This window comes from Benincasa hispida, chromosome 1 (assembly GCF_009727055.1).
Source record: "Benincasa hispida cultivar B227 chromosome 1, ASM972705v1, whole genome shotgun sequence".
Taxonomy (NCBI): Eukaryota; Viridiplantae; Streptophyta; class Magnoliopsida; order Cucurbitales; family Cucurbitaceae; genus Benincasa; species Benincasa hispida.
In genome coordinates this window covers 54224441-54250239 of record NC_052349.1, presented here as the reverse complement: position 1 = coordinate 54250239, position 25799 = coordinate 54224441, and the positions used below count along the sequence as shown (strand labels likewise).

The 25799-nt window shown below is 35.7% G+C and overlaps 1 protein-coding gene across 1 annotated transcript; it reads left to right on the top strand.

Annotated features, from left to right (window-relative positions):
* Window positions 1-2856: 2856 nt before the first annotated feature.
* LOC120077969 (60S ribosomal protein L36-3-like) lies at window positions 2857-8471 on the top strand. The gene is made up of 3 exons (XM_039032112.1): window positions 2857-2917; window positions 3011-3111; window positions 8274-8471. The coding sequence occupies exons 1-3, from the start codon at window positions 2857-2859 to the stop codon at window positions 8469-8471; spliced, it is 360 nt and encodes a 119-aa protein (XP_038888040.1).
* The last annotated feature ends 17328 nt before the right edge of the window (window positions 8472-25799 follow it).

Genomic DNA, 25799 nt, shown 5'->3' with positions numbered 1-25799 from the left:
TCACCTTTGAAGAACCTTTCTTTAAGTAATCCCACAAACAGAACTCCTTCTTCCCGAATCTTCTTTTTCACGCACGGACACTACCAGTCGAGAACTCTCTGTATTCACTTTTGGGATTCAAAGACTTAAGTAGGAGTTGTGGGCTTTGCTTGAGTCTTTGGAAGAGGGAAGGAGATGGAGAGTATGAGAGGAAAGTTTTCTTCTAGTGAACCTTTCTCTTAGATAAAACTTCTTTGTGTGTGTGGATCTTGGAAGAAGATGATAACTCAACTTCTTTTATCACAGTTAGTTATTGAGAGAAAAATGGGAGGGAGTTATAACTTCTTCCCTTTTATTAATTTCAAATAAATTAATAAAATAGAATATATAATAACTACTTTATTATATATACACTATATATTATATCAAATATAACATATTGCCTATAGTTTTATGTATCAAATACACATAAACTATAAATTTTGTTCTCTCTTAACTATACATGGCACTTAATATAAATCAAATTTTTGTTAAATTCATTTATATGACTCTCATCCGTATAAATGATATTTGGATCATATCCAAATATTTTATTCCTCTCAATGCAAATCATATTTATATTTAATTACATAAATCTCATTCATATAATTGGTATTTGAATCATATTCAAATTCCTCTCATAATGTATCAAATACATTTTAGTTAATTATATCATATATAATTAATTCTTTCAATTAATTTGAACACTTCAAATTAATTCAAAAATTAAATCCCGGTTGAGCTATAATGGGGACCTTATGGACCTGTAGATTGAAGCTCCAATGGTACACAAATAAATAATTAAACTCTTTAATTAAATTATCCAACATCCATTAATTGTCGATCACTGCATTAAAGATCGACAACTGCACTATTTGCACTACAAATAAATTTCTGTGTCCATTGGATATAACCAATCAACAATGCGATGACCCTTCACAAATTGCTCATAAGTGTAGCTAGACCAAAATACCATTTTACCCCTGTAGTTAAATATAACTCCTTAAGTACCACTGATTCCTCTAATAAACAATAAATCATAGTCCCACTATGACCAAGTTCTCTCGAGCCAAGAGAGGGTGTGGCCATTATGTTCAAGACCCAGAATCAGCCCTTAAGGGAGCAATTTATCTACTTGTCCCTGTATCTGTTGGGGTTGATGCCCTAAAGTCTCGTGTTCTTTAGTTTGTAAACAGTTTGTACGAACGCTTGTGATGTATAATATATGATATTTTACTTCACTTCTAGATTTTGTTTAGCTGAATGTTTTATTTGCTTTACCACAAACTAATAAACCTAAAATCCCTGGTTATCTGGATGTAACTTAAGCATGTATGTGGTGACATACAAGTGGATCATGTCTTAAGTGATAACCAAAATGGTCTGTAGTATATGGATATAGGAGGGAAACCTTATCTTGATAACACTACGAATGCAGCTCGTTTTGTGGAATGATCATAAGTGTTGTGACTTGTCACAGATGGTCTCATTCTGATTAATCGTGTAGGGGACATGAGAGTGGGGACGTCCTATACAAAGAGTTTGTATAAGACCTGACCACGAAGTGTTAATGTCTCATTATATAACATCATTCATGACAAGACTTCACTTCACTAGGATGACCATAGGTAACATGACCTCAATCCTGAATGAGTTGGGAACTTCTGCCATTGAGGGCGGTCCTTTAATTTTCATGGGTGCGAGTGGCCAGGTCGCCGACTTAAACCTACCACTTTGGGGATTCGTCTGATTTGGGAGCTGAGAACTCAGCTACACAAGATGAAATTTATCTTCCCCAATGCAGGGGCAAAGTAGATAGATAGCTCCCTTTAGGGCTGATTCCAGGGCTTGAATAATGTGGCGCCACACACCTCTCGGCCCGAGAGGTTTTCACTCATAGTTGGACTGTAAAACCCGAAACCTAATTACTTTAAGTAAGAGTAAGTAATGAGATGTCTCCTAATGAGTTAAATGAAGCCATGTTTTTAGAAGGGTTAGAGGTTGGAAGCAAGAAGAAATAAGCTCTTGTTGTAGCTAAGTGTAAACCCGAATTCAAAGTTTCCTAAACCATCATGTTTGGCTAAAGGAATATATATTAAATATCATATAAGTGAAAATCCATGTTATTTAAAGAAGTTTTTTAGAGAGGAAAAGAAATACACAAAATAAAGAAACTCACTTATTGGCTTGGGCTGGAGGCAATAAATTTGAGTTGACGTGGCGGTTACTCCTTGAATTTGGGAAGCGACAGGAAGGTGAAAAGGAAGAAGAATTTCGAAAGTATGGTTTCGGCAATTTACATGAGAAAATTTAGTGAAATCAGTGCCATTTGAAAGCTGGGAGAATCTAGTTTTCAAAGTTTTCATGTCAAAGAAAGATGGCAGGAGAAGAAGAACGGAAAGTGATGAATATACAAGAGACAGAATCTTGGGTTAATAGGACTCGAGATGAATATTGAGAGCTCTAGGCCAAACTATAAGAATTTATGGCCGAAATTTTAAGGTAAGAGAAATTTAACTCAATTCTAAACATGTTGTAGAAGGAAGTTTCTTCAAAAGAGGTTTGAATTTTGATTTATGAATTTTTAAAAGATGTAACAGAGAACCTGTGCATAAGCAGACAGCTGCTTGGGAAGAACAAGCAAACAGTTCACGTGGAAGATTATAGCGAGATTTTGTGAAGAGGATCTCGCTAATGAAGGAGATCTCGCTAATGAAGGAGATCTCGCTAGAATTTGGGCTGGTAGCGCTGACATCATTGGTAAGGAGTATCGCTGGTGTCGCTGGTAATGGGTATCGCTGGTGTCGCTGGTAAAAAGTAACACTGGTGTCGCTGGTAATGAGTATTGTTGGTGTTGCTCGTGGTGATCTCGCTGGTGTCGCTCATGGTGATCTCGCTGGTATTGCTCTAGAGGATCTCGCGGTGTCGCTCATGGAGATCTCGCCAGTAGAGCTGTCTGTGTAAAATTCCTTTAATAAATGAATTAATTCAGGTATTCTACTAAGAATTCTCAATGGTTTAACTGGGAATTATATCCTTTTAGGCCAAGAAGAACTAGGAGAGGCGTATGACCCGTTAAGAGGCCAACAAGCTGTGAGTGACCATATGATGGCTTACTATTTTAATGATTTAGAAATTATGATTTCTTTGGAAATATGTCTCATGCTAAGTGTTTAAATGATGTGCCAAGCAACATGTTTGTGAAACTGTTTCTCATGCTAAGAAAAGCACGTTTTTCCGTGGGATTGATGTAGATATGTTATCTTGTCCAAATACTTTCAGTAGGTTTAAGTAACTCCATTTTTATGATGAACCAGTATGATGGATGAACTAGTATGATGATTTGAGCACTAATCTTTAGTGTTCAACTAAATGTTTGTGACTAGTTATGTGACAGATACTGAAGGACAATGAGAAGGTATCCTTTCAACTAAAGGTTTATGACTAGTTATATGACGGATACTGAAGGACAATGAGAAGGTATCCTTTCAACTAAATGTTTATGACTAGTTTTACTTAAAATGAGGTACCAAAGGACACTTTAGAAGGTACCTGGCCAATTCGATACGGAAGAACTTTTGAGAAGGTATCTGGCCAATTTGATACCAAAGGACATATGAGAAAGTATCATAGAAGCTCGATACTGAAGGACAAATTTGAAAAGGTATCTGAGCAAAAGTATCTAAGGATATTGAAGGACAATGAGAAGGTATCCTACTCAAGTACCTGAGGATACTGAAGGACAATGAGAAAGTATCCTAGTCAGGTACATAGGTATGGCGATACTCCGTTATAGCCACATGCACGTAGGTAATACGACGTCGAGGGTTTGAGCAAAAGAGTTCTCCCCGATTAAGATTGACGTTAGGGTTAGAACTATTAGTTCACTGTCAACTAAGGATAAAGGCAGTCATATATTCTTCTAGGCTAGAAGGATAGTTTGAAATTTCCAATGTTTGTGAATGTTTATCAACGCTTGATGTTTACTAATGTATGAGTTTTTCAAGTATGTTTTCCATGTCTAACGCATGATTAGTGGTTTTACAAGCTAGTTCGATATGTTTTAAGCCAACTTGTTTCACAAAATATGAAGCATGCGTTAAGGTTAAAGCTAAGATTGAATGAAGTTTGACATACTATGTTTTAAATACCTAAGGTTGCCAAAGTACATGCATTGGTATTTCTAAACATAATGAGGAGGCATACTGGTAGGGAAGGTATCTGAATAAATGTACCTAAGGTGTTGATGGTACATAGCAAACTCCATGTGTATGTAGGCAGGTGTGAATGAGAGGTCGAAGTATGGGTCTTTTGGTCGATAATAGACGTTGGGAGCTAGAGCGGTGTATGCTCGTTCTCAACTAGTATGTAATGATGATTATTGATGTATAAGAGTTGTTGTCAACATTTATGTCTTAAGGATGTTGCTTGAGATGCCATCGGTATATTTAAAGAGATCAACGTAGGGATCTCTTTTACCGAAGTTTAATGTGAACAGGTCGAGGTAGAAGTCTCATCTGGCCATAGCTTGACGTTGGGAATTAGAGCAGTGGATGCTCATTCTCAACTAAGATTCAAGTTCCAGATACAATGGTTTTAAATGTTTTTATGTACACGTTTGCTTGGTATACTCTAGTTTTAGTATTATGTTTGCAAGCTTAGGGTTTTAAGCATGAGATTTATATTTTTATTAAGTCACTCACTGGGCTTCTAGCTCACGTTTTCGAATGTTTTTCTTTTTCAGGTAGCGGTTAGTTGCCAAAGGACTATTCTGCCGCTGCTCTGCCACTCAAGACATAGGTTGAAGGAAGTGTAATTGAAGACCTGTATTAGTTAGTACACTTATGTCTGTCTAGTGACTACAATTCTTGATGAGGCTGACTAGGTTGTATTATCTATGTAAATACAATGTTGCAAAACCCTGTAATGTAAATGTGTTAAGCTCTGTGTTATTATGTATGTATTCAGGGTTTGTATTATTTTAAGGTAAAATAGGCAGTAAGTGCCAGCAGAAGGGTTGGTAACTGCTGCAGTCACCATTCTGTCCAGGTTAGGAGGGTAATCTGGTGCGGGGTGTGATAAGTTGGTATCAGAGCAAAAGATTTTGGGAAGAGATGGGAAAAGTTTATATATATAAGTCTGAGTCTTGAGTCTTTAGCATGTGTACTACTTAGGTAAGAGGAAGATGTCAAGAAAAGTGGCAAGCAAAGCAGGCAAACTGACAACGGGAATCCTGACCCTACCTTTAGAAGTTCTGAGATTTGAGGGAATTCAAATGTTAGTGAACAGAAAGGTAAAGACCTGGTAAATCAGGAAACGACTTCTGACGGGGAGTCGAGGATTCCGCAAACAAGAACAGATCCTCAGTTAGAGGACAAAATATTTAACACGATCGCCAAGAGGTTGGCAGAAAGTGTTGAATCTATTCTGGCAGATCCGGAAGGGAAGTAAGTTATTGAGTATAACCTAATAGGTATTAATAAAGGACAGAGAGTTACAAGTCAGCATAAGGTAGGAAGGAAGAAGCCAAGACTTGTGATTGGTATGGATGATAGACCAAGGTTTTGGCATCTTACTAAGCTGGTAGCTGACACAGGTAAGAAAACTCTTATGTACGAATTGTGGTAAGCATTTACGAGAGACAGGTTATAAAGGGGAGAAACGTATGTTTCCAGTGTGGACAGGTAAGACATTTCAAGAAGGAATGCCCAGCTAGGTTGAGGAGTTCAGATGGAATGCGGCATGACTTTACGGATGATAGATAAGCCTAGTGGCTCAAGAGCCGAGGAAGTTATTCAAAGGAAGGGAAATGAGAAAGGAAGCAGGACGACCTCAGCGTTAGGGCGGGTCTTACGAAGTGTCCTACTGGGAGCTAGATAAAATGGTGGTACCGGAGGGATGGTTAGAGTGGGAAGGGGTACCAGTAAAGAACTTATTTTATGGTGAGTACAACAATCGCGTTCCGGGAGCTGATGTCTCTAAAAGAATTAATTGGATAGATTTTCATGTATTAAATGAACAATCGACCATTACAACAATTTCATTAAGGGATCTACTTGATTGCCAAAAACTGGCATACCTTTCAAATCTGGACTGTAATTATGCTGGATGAAATGATTGAATTTCCTTTGTTTATACACTTGGTTATTTAGTAAATATGGTTTTTTTTTTTTTTTTTTTGTGTGTATAACCTTTCTATTTTAAAAAAATTAAAGAGATTAATTAATTATAAATTTTTTTGTATGCGGGTTGAAATCTCAACATTTATATAAAACCTACATAACCCTACTATTGTTTAAGAAAATAAATAATAAATTAATTAAAGATCCCTTATTATTAATATTATATTCATTTTGGAGAAAGATAACATGCAAATTTGATTTAGTAATAATAGGCACCTATGTGTGAGAGAAGAGAGTAACTTATTAGTAGTTGAATAATTCTTTGATCATGGCACTGATTTTAATCGAGGGATACAAGCCACATAACGATTACATTTAATAAGATTTCTCATTGTTAATGATTGTAATAACAATGAATAGGAGTTATTATAACGAGCTTGCCACTTTGGAGGGACATAGTATCCTTCAAAATCATCAAAACATCCTGTTATAGTGTCAGCACTTCCAACTGGTAATTGTTCTACGTCTATACCTTCTCATTTTGTGAGTAAAATTTGCAGTGTTTCTTGTAGTCTTGTAATTCCTAATTGAAAAATCCGATACAAGATTCAAACATTTCTTTTGTAGTATGATCAAGCTTCGCAGAACTTCTCTCATTTTTCAAGAACAAAATGCTCTTGTTGAAGTCATTGTTGCTATGATTTACAAAGAGAATCAAAAGACCAATTAAATTGGCCTTCAAATCTTCACGTGGATCTGAATCTACTTCTGGAATGCATAATTTATCTAGTTCCTCATACTTAATTTTGTTGCAAATATCATGAGCAAAATTGTGGTTTGTTGCATTCTTGTCTGTCTTTGTGGGTTCTGAGAGAAAGGAAATTAAAAAGAAAAAGATCATAAAAACAAAGAGAAATTGTGGGGATCGGGAACCCATCTTCTTCCTTCTCAAAATTCTTTTTCTTTCTTATTACTACGGAAGAAAAACATGTCTAAAGTCCATATTTATAATGAAAATCTTTATTAAACACTTTAAACATTCTTGGAAATTAATTACTACATTTTTAAGAAGGGAAGAATTAGCTTTTTTATATGGCATATGATACAATTCTTCATAATGAATAATTACACCCAATAATTATTATTTCTAAATATATAAAAAAAGAAGATTTTATTGTAATGGGTTAAATACCTTGTGCGGTATCCTAGAGAAATTACCTTATGTATTGGCCACAAATATTTACCTTACATTTCACTACTTGAAACACATATGGTAATGTTTCAACTGGGACACCCAAAAATTTTATTTATTAATTATTTTTTATACAAAATAATGTACATATTCATAATAAATAATTAGATTTTTCTCTAATTAGGAACCCTCCTAACAAGAACAGTATTAAAAAATATAGAGAAACTAAAGGACCATTCAATTATAGAAATATAGGAAAATGTATTGAAATATGCTATAAACTCACAAACAAAATAACAAGATAAACCCTAGATTTTCAAGAGGGCTAGTCTCTCCCAAATTCCCAATTAAGAAATCCTCACATAAAGTTCTTCACACCCTCTCAATACTCACTCTCCTTCTATTTATAAAAATATTCAGTAACTAACTTCCCATTTAATTACCCCTATACCCCTTACTAATACCATACTAATATTCTACTAATACTCCTATTATTTCTATAGTTAGGGCCTTACATAATTATTCTATGTTATATGAACTTAACTTAATACTCTACAAAAGCTCTAAAGCAAGGAGATAGATCTTGATCGTACATTTGAATGTTTGTTCCTCACATTAAGTGAATTGAAAGTCGGATGTGGACTGTGTTTGACTGTTTGGTTTGTTATCAGTTTCCTTCAATGATATTTTAGCTCTACCTTTTATAAGTTTTTATGTATTGTCTTCATGTGCTCAGTTAGATTGATAATGTTGAATACTAGCAAAGGAGTCTTTTGTGAGGGTCTTGACCATATGCATATTACCATTTTGCATATAAAACAAATTGGAACTTCTTTTGTTCTGGACTATTGGTTTCTTTCAGAGCTATTTTAGCTGTTGGTGGATGGAAGTAATTGACACAAAATGATTAATGTTTGCTTGAATTCTGATTGTTACCATAGAAAAGTAGCAAAAGAGTTTTGTTTGTGAGGAATTTGATCTGGGAAGTTGCTGGCTTTGCCCCATATGAGAAGAGAATCACCGAGCTTCTTAAAGTTGGAAAGGATAAGAGAACACTAAAAGTGGCTAAGAGAAAGTTGGGAACTCACAAGCGAGCAAAGAAGAAGAGAGAAGAGATGTCCAGCGTCTCCACAAGATGAGGTATTTTCAGATGGCTTTCAATTTTTCCTCATTATGATTGAATTTTATCCTTAATTCACTTCTGACGTGCTATCAACGGTAATACATAATTTAGTTACGTTTTTTTCCATATACTAAAACTTTTTTCTTTGAATATCTTTTTGATACAAAGCTGGTGGAGGTGGCGAGAAGAAGAAATGAAACTTGTGTGGTTAATTCCCACAATGTATAAGGACATGCTCTAGATTGATATTTTTCTTATCCAGAAGGAAATTGAGTGGATTTTTTAAAATTATGTTAGATATGATAACTGTGATAAAAGAAATTAAACCAACAATAGACATAACCTAAGTTTGTAATACCATCCTTAGATGTTCTTTATGTTTTTCCGCACTACTGGAATACACTAGTATGTCATCTATGAATACTATCACAAACTGATCTAGATAGGAATGGAATATCCTATTTATCAAGTCCATAAATACCGTAGGAGCATTTGTCAATCCAAACGGCATTACTAGGAACTAAAAATGTACATATCTAGTTCTGAATGCAGTTTTATGAACATCTGTGTCTTTCACCTTCAACTGGTCATAGCCTGACCTCAAATCTATCTTAGAGAACACCGTTGCTCCCTTAACTAATCGAAGAGATCATCTATACGAGGCAATTGGTACTTATTCTTAATGGTCACTTTATTCAACTGTCTATAATCTATGCATAATCTAAGAGTATCGTCTTTCTTCCTAACAAACAAGACTGGCGCTCTCCAAGGTGATACACTAGGTCGAATGTACCCCTTATCCATAAGTTCCTGTAATTGAATTTTTAACTCTTTCAACTCTGTTGGGGCAATCCTATATGGTGCTTGGGATATAGGTGCAGTACCAGGAATTAACTCAATAGTAAATTCCACTTCCCTATCAGCCGGTAAGCCTAGTAATTCTTCAGGGAACACATCTAAGAATTCTTGTACTACAGGTACATCCTTAGGTTTTAGTTTCTTATCTTTGGAAACTACTACAGATGCTAATAAGCTTCACATCCTTTACTCAACAGTTTTCTAGCTTTTACTGCTGATATTAAACTTCCTGGGAGTATTCTTTTACTTCTTACCAAAGTTATTTCTTTTTCACCGAGTTTCCTAAATACTATTTCTCTTCTAAAGCAATCCATAGTGGAATAGTGTTTACTCAGGAAATCCATACCTAAGATAATATCAACTTCTAATAATTCTAATAGAATCAAGTCGACCCAAAAACTTTGGTATCCAAGAATTACTTCACAATTCCTATAATACTCATGTACCACTAGAGTATCTCCTACAGGCGTAGAGATAAATAATTCCTCATCCATACGTTCAGGTATTTTATATATATGTAATGCACACATACTAGATATGAATGAGTATGTAGCACTGGGATCAAATAATGCATAAGCGGATTAGTTACATAAAGTTATCGTACCAGTTACGACATCTATAGCTTCTTCCACTTCCTGGTGTGTCATAGTGTACATTCTACCCCGCTGCTGCTGCGGTTGCTGTTGGGGCCGTTCAACTACCCTTTTCTGCTTAGCTACATCGGATCCCTTACCTCTAGTTTCGGTCGTTCTAGATTGGTTTACCGTCTGTGTTCCTTGTCTTTGTTCATTTTGTGTTCCACGACTTAGCTGAGGACAATCTCTTCCTTAAATGCCCAGCTTGTCCGCACTGGAAACACACATTCCTATTACCGTAGCATACCCCTGTATGAGGTTTACCACAGTTTACACACAGCGGTTTCCTCCCCGTACTAGCTACTGACTCGCTAGCGCGACCTGATACCGATCTACCACTCAATCCAGCTACAGGTCTTGACCTTTACGACTTGAACTTTGTTGGTTCATACCTCCAAAGCTCCTTATACCCCAGAGAACGGGGGTCAAATTTTTTTACTTCTCATTTCTCCAGGCATTCTAAACTGTCCTTCTCCTGGTTGAAGTTCATCCTCCTTCGCTACACCCCGCTGTACTCGGATGGCGGTCTCAACTAACTTAGTGAAACTCACCCAATTAGATGTAGAGGTAACAGGTGTACAGGCCACTCTCAAATCTCCTACACCTCTCATTCTCTTCCGCGATGATCGAAAGGGCATACTAAGATAACTCAGTAAATATTTGCTCATACTCAGCAACCGTCATTACTCCCTGAGTTAGCCTAAGGAATTCCTCCCTCTTCGCATCTCTAAAAGAACTAGGGTAGTATTTATCCTGAAATACTTGTCTAAACTCAGACCAAGTCATAGTTTCTGAACTACTCCTTCTAACCTCAATCACTTTTCACCACTTCTCAGCCCCTTTTAGATGCAAGAATGCCACTAACTCGACCTTACGGTCTTCAAGGAATCTCTAACTTTAAAACACTTCTCAATCAAATCCAACCAAATTTCAGCATCTAATGGATCTGTGGTTCCATCGAACGTCGTGGCTTTTAAAGCTTTCAGCCTCTTGACTCCGAACTTCTTTTCTGGATCATTTTGAATCAATCCTACACTCGCCGCTAATCTTTGATTGATTCTATCGAATACTCGATCCTCCATCTGGGATTCTACATCTACTTTTGGTGTACTAGACTCGTTTTCAGAAGTTGCCTCCTGTTCTACTGAGTTTCTAACTCTTTTTCCCTTCAGATCTAGGTCCCGTCTAACTTCAGGACCTCCGCTGGTAGGGTTAACATTCCTCTCCTCAGTCTGCTTGCTCCGCTTGCCACTTCTTCTCAGCATCTTTGTCTAATTATTAGGTACACATGTTAGGGACTTATCTATGGGACTTAATCTAATGCATGAACTCTCTCTTTCACCCAAAGTCTTATGTTTTAGTACTAAGCTAGCTTAAATCTTTCCCAAACTTATGTATAACCCATCCTTTAATACCAAGCTTGTACCAATTTAGACTTTACACTCAACCTTTTCCTAAGTTTTACGTAAACCTTTGTTCTGATACCAAACTGGTACCAGTTAACTCTTTAACCTTCCCAGAAACTTATACTGGATACCAAGCTGGTATAAACTAATTCCTCGATTGTCCCAAAAACATTGATGGATAAGTTTGGTATCAATTCGATGTGTGACGTTCGAATCGGACAAAGCAAGGCTAACGCATAGGCGCTCTCACTCTTTCCGCTCTCGGCAGTGTCACTCTCTCCACTCTCAACAGTGTCGCTCTCTCCCACTTTCTCGATGGTCTCGCTCGCTCTCTCCAGCAATCTCACTGGTCTTGCTCTCTCCAATCTTGCTCTCTCTCTCGCTCTCTCCAGCTTTCTCTTTTTCTCTCCACTCTTGCTCTCTCCAACTTTCTCACTGGTCTCGCTCTCTCCAGCTTTCTCGCTGGTCTTGCTCTCTCCAATCTCACTCTTTCTCTCACTCAAAATCTTGCTCTCAATGATCTCGCTCTCAACGATGTCGCTGATCTCACTCTCAACGATCTCGCTCTTAGCTACTGTGAACATTGTTTGTCTCCGTGCAATTTCTACACGATTGTGCCACTAGTCACTTGCCTTCCAGTGCTTTGTGCATAACACACATTTCACATAAATTTTCCATACTTAGCCAATTTTTCTCTGTCCTTCAGCCATAACCCACATCACCTAATTTCTCCATACTTAACTGAAGTTTCCCCAAATTTTCCAAACTTAATTTCCATATTATTCCACACTAGTTCAATCTACTTATTATTTTGCCCCAACTTTCCAACTCAAATCCATATTTTTCTTTTCGAATCCCCATTCTACACTAGTTGTTTCATCATCCTACTTATTAAACAAATTTCATCACAATTTTACCAATTAAAGCTCAACTTAATTTATTCAAAGAAAAATCTACTTAACACTTAGAAATTTCCTTCCTCTTAACTTAGAATTTAACTTTCACTTAGTTAATTCCTTTTATCACTTGCTTAAGTAAGGAAAATAGAAATTCAGGTTTCACACACATACTCAATCAACTTTGAAATTACAGATTCGATAGCAGTTAATTTGCCCAAAAACATAGGGGCCCTTACAATTAACTTGACAAATAAAAGAATTTAGACAACCAGAGGCTTCATCCCAGAAAACTCCATTAATCCCACATCCATAAACTATTTAATGCTTAAACAGAGAGCAGACATACTTTACCCACCGAGAAAGTAAATGCAATTATTTGCATCAATGAATTTGGAATATCAGAACCTGGCTCTGATACCAATTGAAGGAACTCTTATACAAGAGTACCTCTGAGCGGAAGCGAGATTATTTCAAACTCATTGTGACAAAATTACCACATTCACAATCTAAATAGAATAGATATACATTTTATAGTTAATTACAGGCATGCTTTCAAAATTAAAAAATAAAAGAACAAGAAATACGTACAATTTGAAGAACCCTACTTCACAGAAAACTCGTTCTCTCTAAACGAACTACTCCCTTTGCTCTCGCTGAGAACGTCCACTTCAGTCGTTCACCAAATCACGATCGTCTACCCACGAACAGCCTCCACACGAACACAACAATGGAGAGGACACCACTTAGAACCCTCATTATTCTCGATGTGAGAATCTAGGAGGCGTGAGCTCTGTTGGATTTGGCAGAAGGAAGGAGGAAGAGAAGATCACATTCCACGACCAAGCAAATGGGAGAAGGCTGATGTCTATCATATAGACGATGCTTGATTGTTTAGAAGGTACACGATCATTTAGTAAATAGGCCGTGATCGTATAGACGATCGTTTAGTAAATGCCCGGTAACGCGATCGTTTAGGAAAGAGCTAGAAGATCATTTAGCAAATCATATGCGATTGTTTAGAAAGAAGCACGCGTGTATACGATCGTGTAGAAACGTTGAGCTATCGTGTAGGCTCTCGATTTGCTATGCAATCTGCAGTATACACTAAAACGTGAGCGAATGACTGATATCTTTGCAAAATGAAAACGATTTTCATTTTATTCTCCGGTTACGAAAACTGCAAGCAACCCATTATCACACAGTTACGGAGAAAATGCCGGCATAATTATCCTATAATTGTCCAATTAAAAATAATTAATATAATCACATTATATTCATTAACTTATGGTTTAATATCACATCATATGCAATACATTAACCATAGTTCTTTTCTCTTCCACTAGATATAAATCATATTTATATCATATTCCTTTTCCCCTCCAATGGTACGTGAATAGCTGACTAAACTCTTTAGTCACGAGATCCACCATCTGTTAACTACCAGACATTCCACTAAAGATCGATAGTTACACTTTTCTCAGCACAGATATATTTCTGTGTCCATCGAATATAACCAATCAACAATATGATAACCCTTCACAAATGCTCGTAAGTACCAGCTGGGCCAATTTACCGTTTTGCTTCTGTAGTTACATCTAACTTCTTAAGTACCACTGATCCTTCTAATGAACAATACAACATAGTCCTAATATGTGTGGACACCTCTTGGGCCATGAGAAGGTGTGTGGTGTCACATTGTTCAAGCCCGGGGATCAACCCTTATGGGAGCAATCTATCTACTTATCCTTGCTTCGGGAAGGAGTGAATTCCATCTTATGTAGTTAACTTCCCAGCTCCCAAATCAGAGAATACCCAAAGTGATAGATTTGAGTCGGCGATCTGGCCACTCGCACCCATGCAAATCAAAGGACCGCCCTTAAAGGCGGAAGTTCCCAACTCAGTCAGGATTGAGGTCATGTTACATATGGTCATCCTAGTGAAGTGATGTCTCTGTCATGAACGGTGTTATATAACGAGACTATAACATTTCATGGTCAAGTCATATACAAACTCTTTGTATAGGACGACCCCACTCGCATGTCCCCACATGAATGATCAGGACCAGACCATCTGTAGCAAGTCACAACAATTGTAACTAGTCTACAAAGCGAGCCACATCCGTAGCGTTACCAGGATAAGGTTTCCCTCATATATCCATATGCTACAGGCCATGTTGGTTATCACTTAAGACATGATCCACCTGTATGTCTCTACATACATGCTTAAGTTACAAATGACAACCATGGATCTTAGTTTATTGGTTTGTGGTAAAGAAAATAAAACATCTAATGTTCATAGACAAAAGTGAAGAAAATATCATATATTATACATCACTAACATTTGTTCAAAACTTTGTTTACAAATCACATGACGCGAGAGTTTAGGGCATCATCCCCAACAAATACCTCCACCCTCAAATAAAAAATCCATCCCCTGTAAATGGATTTTCAAGAAGAAACTAGTTAAAACATCCTTGAAAGAGTAAAATTCAAGGCAACACTAGTTGCCAAGGGATTCAAAGAAAGAAGGCCTAGACTATACAAAAATTTTCTCTCATGTAGTCAAATACATCTCAATCAGATTGCTACTTGCAATTGTGGCTTGTGAGAACTATGAACCTGAGTAGATGGATGTGACAACAACTTTTCTACATGGAAAGTTAGATGAAGAAATCTACATGGATCAGCCCATGGGTTTTGAAGTTGAAGGCAAAGAAAACCTATTATGCAAACTGAACAAATCAATTATGGCCTCAAACAAGCACCAAGATGTTGGTACAAGTGCTTTAATGAGTTCATGAACAAAATTAACTTTATTAGAAGTCAGTATGATGCTTGTGTGTTCTACAGAAAAGCTAAAGATGGAAACCTAGTTTACTTACAACTGTATATTGATGATATGCTCATTGTAGGGAGAGATATAGAAGAAGTAAATCAAATTAAAGAACGACTAGGTTCTGAATTCGAGATGAAAGACTCAGGTCCAACTAACAAGATTCTAGGGATGCTCATTGAAAGATGAAGATCTTAGGGAGAATTCTTTGTCTCTCAAAGTGACTACACTAGAAGAATCCTAACTAAATTCAACATGTTGAATGCTAAGGCTATTGGTACACCCCTGGCACAACACTTCAAGCTCTCTATTAAAGATTCTCTTAAGCTTGAAGAGGATATTCAGAAAATGAATAAAGTTCCCTACTTAAGTGCAACTAGCAATCTAATGCATCTAATGGTCTGTACAAGACCAGATTTAGCTCAAGCTCAAGCTTGATTAGTAGATACATGAGCAATCCAGTGAAAACCCACTAGGAAGCAACTAAATAGAAACTAAATGGGTCTTTTGTTACCTAGTTGGAAGCATAAATAGAGGTTTATAAAGGGAACTCGACGTGAGGAGATTCTTGAGCAGAAGCGAACCCTCCAGATTCCATTAATTATTGAATACAAAATTTACAGTAAACATACAAAAGATATGCATTTAACATTAAATTATAATATGCTATTAGATGAAAAATAGGTTTCAAGAAACCCCACCTTTGAAGAACCTTTCTTCAAGTAATCCCTTGTACTAGCCACGAACAAAACTCTTTCTTCTCAGATCTCCTTCTTCACGCACGGACACTACCAGTCGAGAACTCTCTGTATTCACTTTTGGGATTCAAAGACTCAAGCAAGAGTTGTGGGCTTTGCTTGAGTCTTAGGAAGAGGGAAGGAGATGGAGAGGATGAGAGGGAAGTTTTTTTTTCTAAAGAACCTTTCTCTTAAATAAAACTTCTCTGTGTGTATGAATCCTGGAAGAAGATGATCTCTTAACTTATTTTATCACAAGTTAGTTATTGAGAGAATAATGGGAGGGAGTTATAACTCCTTCCCTTTTATTAATTTCAAATAAATTAATAAAAGAGAATATATAATAACTACTTTACTATATATACACTATATGTTATATTGTATATAACATATAGCCTATAGTTTTATATTGTATCAAATACAACATAAACTTTAGATTTTATTCTCTCTTAATTATACATGACATTTAATATAAATCACATTTATATTAAATTCATTTATCTGACTCTCCTCCATATAAATCATATTTGGATCATATCCAAATGTTTTATTCCTCTCAATGTAAATCATATTTATATTTAATTACATGAATCTCATTCATATAATTGGTATTTGAATCATATTTAAATTCCTCTCATAATGTATCAATATATTTTAATTAATTGTATCATATATAATTAATTTCCTTAGTTAATTTTAGCACTTCAAATTAATCCAAAAATTAAATCTGGTTGAGCTATAGTGGGGACCTTATGGACCTGTAGATTGAAGCTCCAATGGTACTAAGATAAATAATTAAACTCTTTAATTAAATTACCCAACATCCGTTAACTATCGATTACTCCACTAAAGACTAACAGCTACACTATTCGCACTACGGATAAATTTATGTGTCCCTTGAATATAACCAATCAACAGTGCGATGACCTTTTACAAATTGCTTGTAAGTATAGCTGGGTCGTTTTACCCCTATAGTTACATCTAACTCCTTAAGTACTATTGATTCCTCTAATGGGCAGTAAATCATAGTTCCACTATGACCAAGTTCTCTCGGGCCAAGAGAGGGTATGGCCACTATGTTCAAGACCCGGAATCAGACTCTAAGAGGGCAATTTATCTACTTGCCCCTACATTGGGGAAGGTGTGAATTTCGTCTTGTGTAGATGAGTTCCCAACTCCCTAGTCATACAAATCAAAGGACCGCCTTCATTAGCAGGAGTTCACAACTCACTCAGAATTCATGTCATGTCACCTATGGTCATCCTAGTGAAATGTAAGTCTCTATTATTAACGGCGTTATTTAAAGAGATTATCATTTCATGGTCCGGTCTTATATTAGCTCTTTGTATAGGATAACCCCGCTCGCATATCTCCCCATAAATGATCAGGATTAGATCATTTGTAGCACTTTACAATACTTGTAACACCTACAAAGTGGGTCTTATCCGTAGTGTCACCAGGACAAGGTACCCAACCTTATCCATCTACTACAGACCGTTTAGGTTATTATTTAAACAAGATCCACCTGTATTTCTCTACATACTTGTTTAAATGACATGAAATAACTTCAGATCTTAGTTTATTGGAATGAGTATATGCTTATAAAATAACACTTATTATATTAACGACAATATATTTATACAAATTTTACAAACTAAAAGATTACAAGGAGATTTAGGACACCATTCCAACAGTTTACTCTATAAATTCCCTAATTCCACTAAGTTGGTGCTTAAAGGTTATGTGGACTCAGATTTTGCAGGTGATCTAGACAGAAGAAGGTCTCTCACTGGGTTTGCCTTCCTATTTGGAGGCAATATGATCAGCTGGAAGTCTAATTTGCAATCAATGGTTGCTCTCTCAACCATCAAAAAAGAGTTTATAACTACATTAGAGGTTGTTAAGGAAGCACTATGACTATAGGTATTAACTGCTAAGCTATTGTATGAACAACCAGAGGTAGAGCTACTTTGTGACAATCAAAGTGCAATTCACCTAACTAAGAATCGACCATTTCATGACAGATCCAAGCATATAGATGTAAAATTACACTTTGTCGGAGATGTAATTGAAAAAGGCTCAGTGACAGTGACAAAGGTAAAAACAGAATACAATGCAACAAACTTCTTAACTAAATCAATAGCAAAAGCTAAATTCAAGCACTACCTAAATCAACTCAATATAGTATATCAGAACGAGAAATAACATACCAGAAGAGTAAGAAACTTCAAAAGTCAAAATTATTTCTAGGTGGAGATTTGTTATTCTCTGTGAAACATTTTTGCTTCTCAACTGAATCATGTAAGAACCTGTAACAAAAGGAAAGGAAATTTTAGTTAGTTACTTTTTAACTAACTCTTTTGTAAACCATTACTCTTATAAAAAAAGAAGAAAAAGAGAAGAAAAATGCATGTATTATGTATAAAGAAACAAAGACTTATCTTGAAATAAAATCCTTGACAGCTGAATGCTTTGAAAGTGGATGTAAGTTGTAATAAATCAAACCACTATACATCTTCTTTTCTTCTTCCTCTTCTCTTCATGATTCAAGTGTTGCATGCTTGATTCACCTAAAATTTTAACAATCAAAGTTCATCAAAAATGAAGGAGAAAGGAAAGGGTTTCTCAGTAAGATGATGAAAATCGAGAGAGAGAGAGGGAGAACTTAATCTTATATGCCATTTTTTCAAGTTTATTTCTGATAGACATCATAATCTTAAAGTTCTATAAAAAGGAAAAAAACAATTGCCATGTTTGATATCGTTCATTGTTTCTCAAATTGAGAAATAAACTTGTTTAATAACTATTCTCGTTTCTTATTTCAAACTTTCAAGAAATGTTTCCAAAAATGGTCCAAATTTGTGGACTAGAAAAAATAATTTCTTTCAAATTTGTTTCCATTTGCTATTTATATTTAGTGTTTCATTATAATAATCGAATTTGATGATTGGCTTGTTGGTGTTAGGTCACTTATGAATTAGATACTTTCAAGTCTTAGGTATGAAACTCAGTCTCATAATTCTTATGAAAAGAAAAGAATGAAGCAAGAATTGGATAAATGAAAGAAAATTAAAAAAAATAAAAAATAAAAAAAAATAAGAAGCAAAAACTAGAGAAAGGAAAGAAATTTTTTATAAAAAAGGAAGAATGAAAAATCGGAGAAAGAAAAGAAAAGAAAAAAGAAAAAAGAAGGGAAAGAAACAAAAACTGGATAAAGAAAGAAATAATAAAAAAAATTAAAATAATAAAGGGAAGAAGTAAAACCGGAGGAAGAAAGAAAATAAAAAAAAGAAGGAGAAAGGAAAGGAAAGAAGAAAAGAAGCAAAAACCGGAGAAAAGAAAGAAAAAAAATAAAAAAGAAACAAAAGAAGCAAAAACCGAAGAAAATAAAGAAAGTAAAAGAATAAAAATAAAAAGAAGGGAAGAAGAGAGAATTGACCCCATGAGTTTAGAGTGGTTTGATTATTATACTAGATCCACTATATTGAGTGAAGAATTTTATTGAAGAATTTCAGAGGAGTTTTATAGCATGAATCTCAGATAAGCATGAATCTCACTTGCATTCTAAATCCCTCCTATTTATAGATTTTAGTCCTGCATTGATTTGTTATAAACTAAACTACCTTAACTGATTTTCAATTTCACACACAAATAACTTTTAGGTCATTTTTTCTTCTACAAATTTTCCATTTGAAATGAAAATTAGTAAAATTTCTAACTCACTTTTCTGTCCTATTTTAGTTCGCCTCAGTGAAGCCAATCAGCTCGAGGTAGTGCATAAACCTCAATCGAGCTATTGGCTTGGTCAGCATATCGATAATGTTTTCTAAGGTATGAACCTTCGAAACTTCAATTTCTCTCTTCTCTGTTTGATCTCGTATAAAATGAAATTTGATGTCGAGTGTGCTTGGTTCTGCTGTTTTGATTCTTTGACAAATGTATTGCACTTTTGCTATCACTGTATATTCTTACTATTTTCTTGTGTAATTCCATAGTCATTTAAGAGGCCTTTGAGCCATAGGGCTTCTTTGGTTGCTTTTGATAGAGGTATAGATATTCCGCTTCAGTGGAGGAAAGAGCCACTATAGATTGAAGTTTGACTTTCTGACTCATTAGGTTGTTTCTAAATAGGAAAATATACTTTGTTAGAGACCTTCTCCAATCTAAATCTCCTCCATAGTCTAAATTAATATACCCATAGATCTCATATGGTTCATGTTTAGATTGTTTTTACGTTAGTTTAGCTTGTTGAGACCCTTTGAGATATCTTAGGATCCATTTTGTGGTTTCCCAGTTCCTCTTTCCACGATTAGCCATGTACCTACTTACCAAACTAGTTGCATAAGATAGATCAAGCCTAGATAAGATTATCAGATACATCAAGCTGCCAACCACGTGAGAATATGGTACCTATGACATATAGTTTAGATGATATTCATCATCCTCATTAGAAGAATTTTCAGCAAATAGTTTGAAATGCTAGGTTAAAAGGATATTGACAGGTTTAGCTTCAAACACATTGAATCTCTTTAGGATCTTTATGCTACAATCATGTTGGCTTATACATAAAGTTCCCTGTTCTCTATTTCTAAGGATTTCCACCCCTACAAAATTTATTTAATGAAAACTATAATACACCTACAAAATTTCATTGCTTTTCGTATTAGTAGCATTTATAAATTTTTGACAGCTTTCTTGAAGGTTATTATTACATTTGTTCATAATGTCATTATCGTATCTCATGCGATACAAATTATAAGTCATATAATCCATAAAATAAATATAATCAAAATGTATATATATCTAAATAAGCATTCATACAAACTTCATATAATCCAATAAAAGAGAGATGTAGTAATTAGTACTAGACTTGGAGATGAAACAAAACACAAACTTTATAAATTACAAAAGATGTCTATATTAAAAATCAAAATAACTCCAACTTAATTGTGTTATGGTCAAGACGTTGCATGCATTGGTAGTCCATCAACCTAAAAAAAAAATATCAAGTAGAAAAAAATCAAGTAAAATTATTGAAATAAAAAGATAAATAAATAAAATAATCAATAGATCGATCTACGTACTAATTAAAATTTTGTCACAAGACCATGTAACTATACTACTTATTGGTATTTAGTAAGAAACTGGGCACGAGGTGGTTTAAATTATTCCCTTCTCTGCAAGTTCATAATAAGAGCTAATTTTTGTAACTTTCAAATGTTGAAAATATGAAAGGCTTGACATGGCAGCTATAAATATTATGGACCTATTGATAACGGGAAGAAATGCACGTTAGTACAACGCAAAGTCATGAAACAATGCAGGATTGCGATGATAAAAATATACAATATTGCGTCCAAAAGCATTAAGTTCACAACATTGCGATCGCATGCGTCCATCGCATTAAAACAGTTAATTATGTATTTTTGCACAGGAAAATGCATTGACGCAAGGCGGAAATGCGATCCGAGGAAATTAACGCATAAGAGATTGCGACCTCAAGGCTATGCGATCGTTTGCACTCACGAAACTCAAGATTGCGACTACAAGGCTATGTGATCATTTGCATTCGAAAATCTGCTCGAGAAGATGGCCGCATAGAGCCGCCGCATCATGGTGGGCGCATCTGTGTGAAAATCATAATAAATCATAATGGGACAGAAAACTGATGATGTCGATTCCGAATTNAAGTTGACAAGCCGTTAACGACCTACTGCAGCAACTACACTCAACTTTTCGGTGACAAATATTCGGCGCATCAGATAGAGAATTAATGTCATTCCATCAGTGCAATCATAAGAGAAAAGAAGATTTTCACTCTGAAGCTTTATAAATACCGAGGGCCATCTTCAGTGAAGGAGTTCGTTCAGTTAAAAACTAAGAATGAGAATTCTAAGTATAACATAGCATAATAACATTCCATTCGTATCCTTACAAGTTTATGTCCCCGAAAATGGTGCCATAAACTTGTAAGGATACAAATGGAATGTTATTATGCTGTGTTATTGTATTGTATCGCTTATGCACACTACTGATGAAAGAAAGAATCATACAAGCTCATGTTGCCATAAACTTGTTGACCAAAATTTAATATTCTTTTCTTTATCTATTGCGCTGATGAATGAAAGTGTGATGTTGTGCCATGCGCTCAAGTGCTTTGCGATAAAGATACTTTGCGATACTACGTTCTAAATGTATGCGTTGATAGTGATATGCTCGTAGTATGCGATGATGTAGTACGTGTCACAAGTTTCCTTGAGCTGGAACCAAGTATAATTCCAACGCAAGTTTCTCAGAATGATCCGAGGTTGAACAAAGGGATTGTTGTCGTTAGATGCGATACTAATGTGGTATATACGACCGGTTATCATAAAGAATAAACAATTTGGTTGTGCAGAAAATATAAATTGCGTTCAAAATAAAATGCGTTGTAAATAAATTTCTAAACTACTATGATACAGGGTGAGGACTGGCTGTGAATTTGTACAAAAGAATTTAATGAATGTGATGGCAAGTCTTGTGAATGAAGCAGAAAGAGAATGAGTAGAGAGAAAGGACATTGCAAGTTCGTCAATCGCGTTAAGGAAGCAACTAAGGTTCCGCTTTCCCTTGGCTTACACCTTTCAGTGATCGGCCGTGTTCCTATACGTTTATGGTGAAACAGAGATGAATGTCACGAATGCAAGGTTGTTTCCATCTCTGGAAATACATCTCGCTTTAGTTAACGCATTCTTCCAACCCTCTCTCGATAGGCATAATAACATCTTCACTTCTGCTCTCACAGGTGAAAATGTCGTTGATCATGCTTTAGCTAAACTTAGTCGATTACCTTAACACAGATTAACTCACTCGTTTAATTCTTCCTTTTTACCCAGGGGATTATGAACACATCATGGAGAAAATGGATGATGAATGTATGGAAAGGGACAGAAAGATGATAATGATGACGATAATAGCATTTAAATCTAAAGATAAGTGTTTGATACGTGATTGTGAATGAAAGATTAAAGAAGATGAACACAGAAGATGAATTAAATAATAGAAACAAATATGGAAAGAGTGTCAATGTCTTGACACAGATCCTGATCGGAGACGTTGTGCTTGCCGGCATATGGATGAAGTGGAGAGGAAAGCCTCCCTCTCAAGCTTGCTTTCCCGGTAGGAAGTGACCTCTTTCATAAAGCTTCAGCTTTGGGAATCGGAAGAATTCCTTGCTCGAGACTCACTTTTCAGCCTTGTCTTGTCGTTCTCTCGGTTTTTCTCTGTAAAGTCTCTTCAGACCAGCCTTCTTTGCAATGAATTCAAGGATGCTATTTATAGACAAGACCTTGGCTCTTCGTATTGGTGGTCCCACTGTATAATTCTGATAATTCCTGCCATGGCGTAATAGAAAATTCCTCTATGCTCCACGATCAATCTGTCAGAATCGTACAACAGCAAGTTGTACATTTGTTAACATCATCAGCGAATGCGTTGCTCTTCACATCTTCGATCGATCGTCGCATGCGTTGTTGTTTTCTTGATTACCGCATGCGGTTGAAATGCATTGATCGCTAGAGTTCATGATCGATCGTCGCATGCGCCGCCATTGTGTTGATCATTTTATCGTTCTTGATCGATTGGCGCATGCGATGTAGATGCATTGTACATTTTATCCTCGAGCCATTAACGCATGCGGTGACCTATTTCCTGCAAAACAGAGATTGGAACATTCTATTTCACCATCGCAATGGGGTTAGTGGATACGTTCACGATATTTTATAATTTTCGTATTTCTCAGCCAATTCTTATACTATCGACGCAACTTTCCTCTCTTTTTGCCGCAATATCTAAATAAAACAGCATAAATAACTTGTATTTCTACAAGTTATCATGTCACCTATGGTCGTTTAGGTGAGATGCAAGTCTCTAGTATCAACGGCATTATATATAGAGTCTAGTCATCTTGTGGTCTAGGTCTTATATAAACTCTTTGCATAGGACACCCCCGCTCGCACATCTCCACATGAATGATCAGGATCTACCCTCTGTAACAGTTTACAACACTTGCAAACTTCTACAAAGTGGGTCGTATTCGTAGTGTCACCAAGATCAGGTATTTTACCTTAATCCTTATACTACAGACCTATTTAGGTTATCACTTAAGACATGATCCACTTGCATATGACATATACATGCTTAAGTTCACATAAGATAACCAAGAAGCTTTGTTTATTGGATATGAGTAAATGTCAGAATTAAATAACACTTATTTTATTCACCTTAATCCTTATACTACGGACCTATTTAGGTTATCATTTAAGGCATGATCCACTTGTATATGACATATACATGCTTAAGTTCACATAAGATAACCAAGAAGCTTTGTTTATTGGATATAAGTAAATGCCAAAATTAAATAACACTTATTTTATTCATTAAACAATGTGTATCTTTACAAAACAACGATACTCCGAGAGAATTAGGACACCAATCCCAATAGAAAAATGTATTAGAATTACAATCGGAAAGCCAGGGTTTAAGAAGAGAGCTGTCAATTGGAAGTTGAAGAAGACCAACCTGTGAGAACTAGGTGGGTGCATCGTGTAGCACTCAATGCCTCGTGCATAACTTGTGCCTTGTTATGCGTGCACCAGCCGCACACATTCCACAGCTACCATGCATCTAACATTGCTCACACTCGCATACTCTCAATGCCTATCAACACGCCTCGTTAGTGAACGCTCGACACTGAACATCAAGTGTCCAATGGTCGCACGCTCTCACCTATGTGTGCACTCAACGCCTCTGTGCGTGAGTTACCACCCATCAACGTACTTTGTGCGTGCGTCCTTCACCCACACCCTACCTTCGTTGTGCACCCAGCTACCCATTGACTTGTCTTAGTTAGTTTCCATTTTGGTTTTGAGTCTATTAAAGGTTTTCTTGGATTTTTGGCTATAAAATGCATAGGTATGGACTTCAAAATGATTTTAAGGATATTTGAGATAATTTAAGAATTATTAGACCTAATGAATTACTTAGGGAATAACCAAGGGTTCATGATCTAATTTTCCAGCCAAACAATGATTAAAGTGGCCTAAAGACCCATGTATGCCCAGGGGAATAACCTAAGGGAGTTAGCAATGGACTGTGAGTGACACATGTTTTTTTTTTTTTAAAGTAAACTCTTTTATGGTTTATGACTAATATTTCTTTTGAAAATGAGTTATTTATCTAAGTATGCTATGGTTTTGAATATGATTTCCATATTTTGAATTGTTATGGTTTGTTTTCTAAATAAAATGCTTGTAAAGGAAAGGAATTTGTTTTCCATGATTTTTTACCCATAGAATGTTTGTAGATTTGCTTAAGAAGGTTGTTAATGGTTTATATAAGCTAAAAGAATGATGTATGAGTGATGTTTATGAAATCTAATGTTTTTAAGGAATAATTTTCAAACCATTATGCTTTGTACCCTGTGTATGGTTAATAAGATTCTTGATACTGAAGAATAGAAGAAGGTAAACAAGAAGACCAGTATCTAAGTATGTTATAGGTCTTTGGGACCCACCCTAGCATATATAGAGGCGTTGCATCATGTGAAGAGGTGCTAAGCCCTTTGGAGGCATTCTACCTGCACGTATGAGAGATATTGATGCTGAATGTTTCGAGTTTACTCTACATCTACTAAGGTTGACGACGTTAAGCGTATTGACCTTATTCTACCTTAACTAAGGCTTAGGGTACAGGTTTAATGTGATGTTATGGATGATGAAAGTATGAGAATGATTTACTATGTTTCTAAGGTTTATTGAACTTATTGATCTTTTAAGCATGATTTGTGAACTTTGAGTTTGGGAATTATTCTTAAGTCTATAGAAATATATTTCTAATCTTAAATTGCTTATAAATATTTACAAACATTACTATTTTAAACTAGACACTCACTGGGTTTTCCAGCTCACCCTTTTCTATGTTTTCTTTCCCTCCAGGTA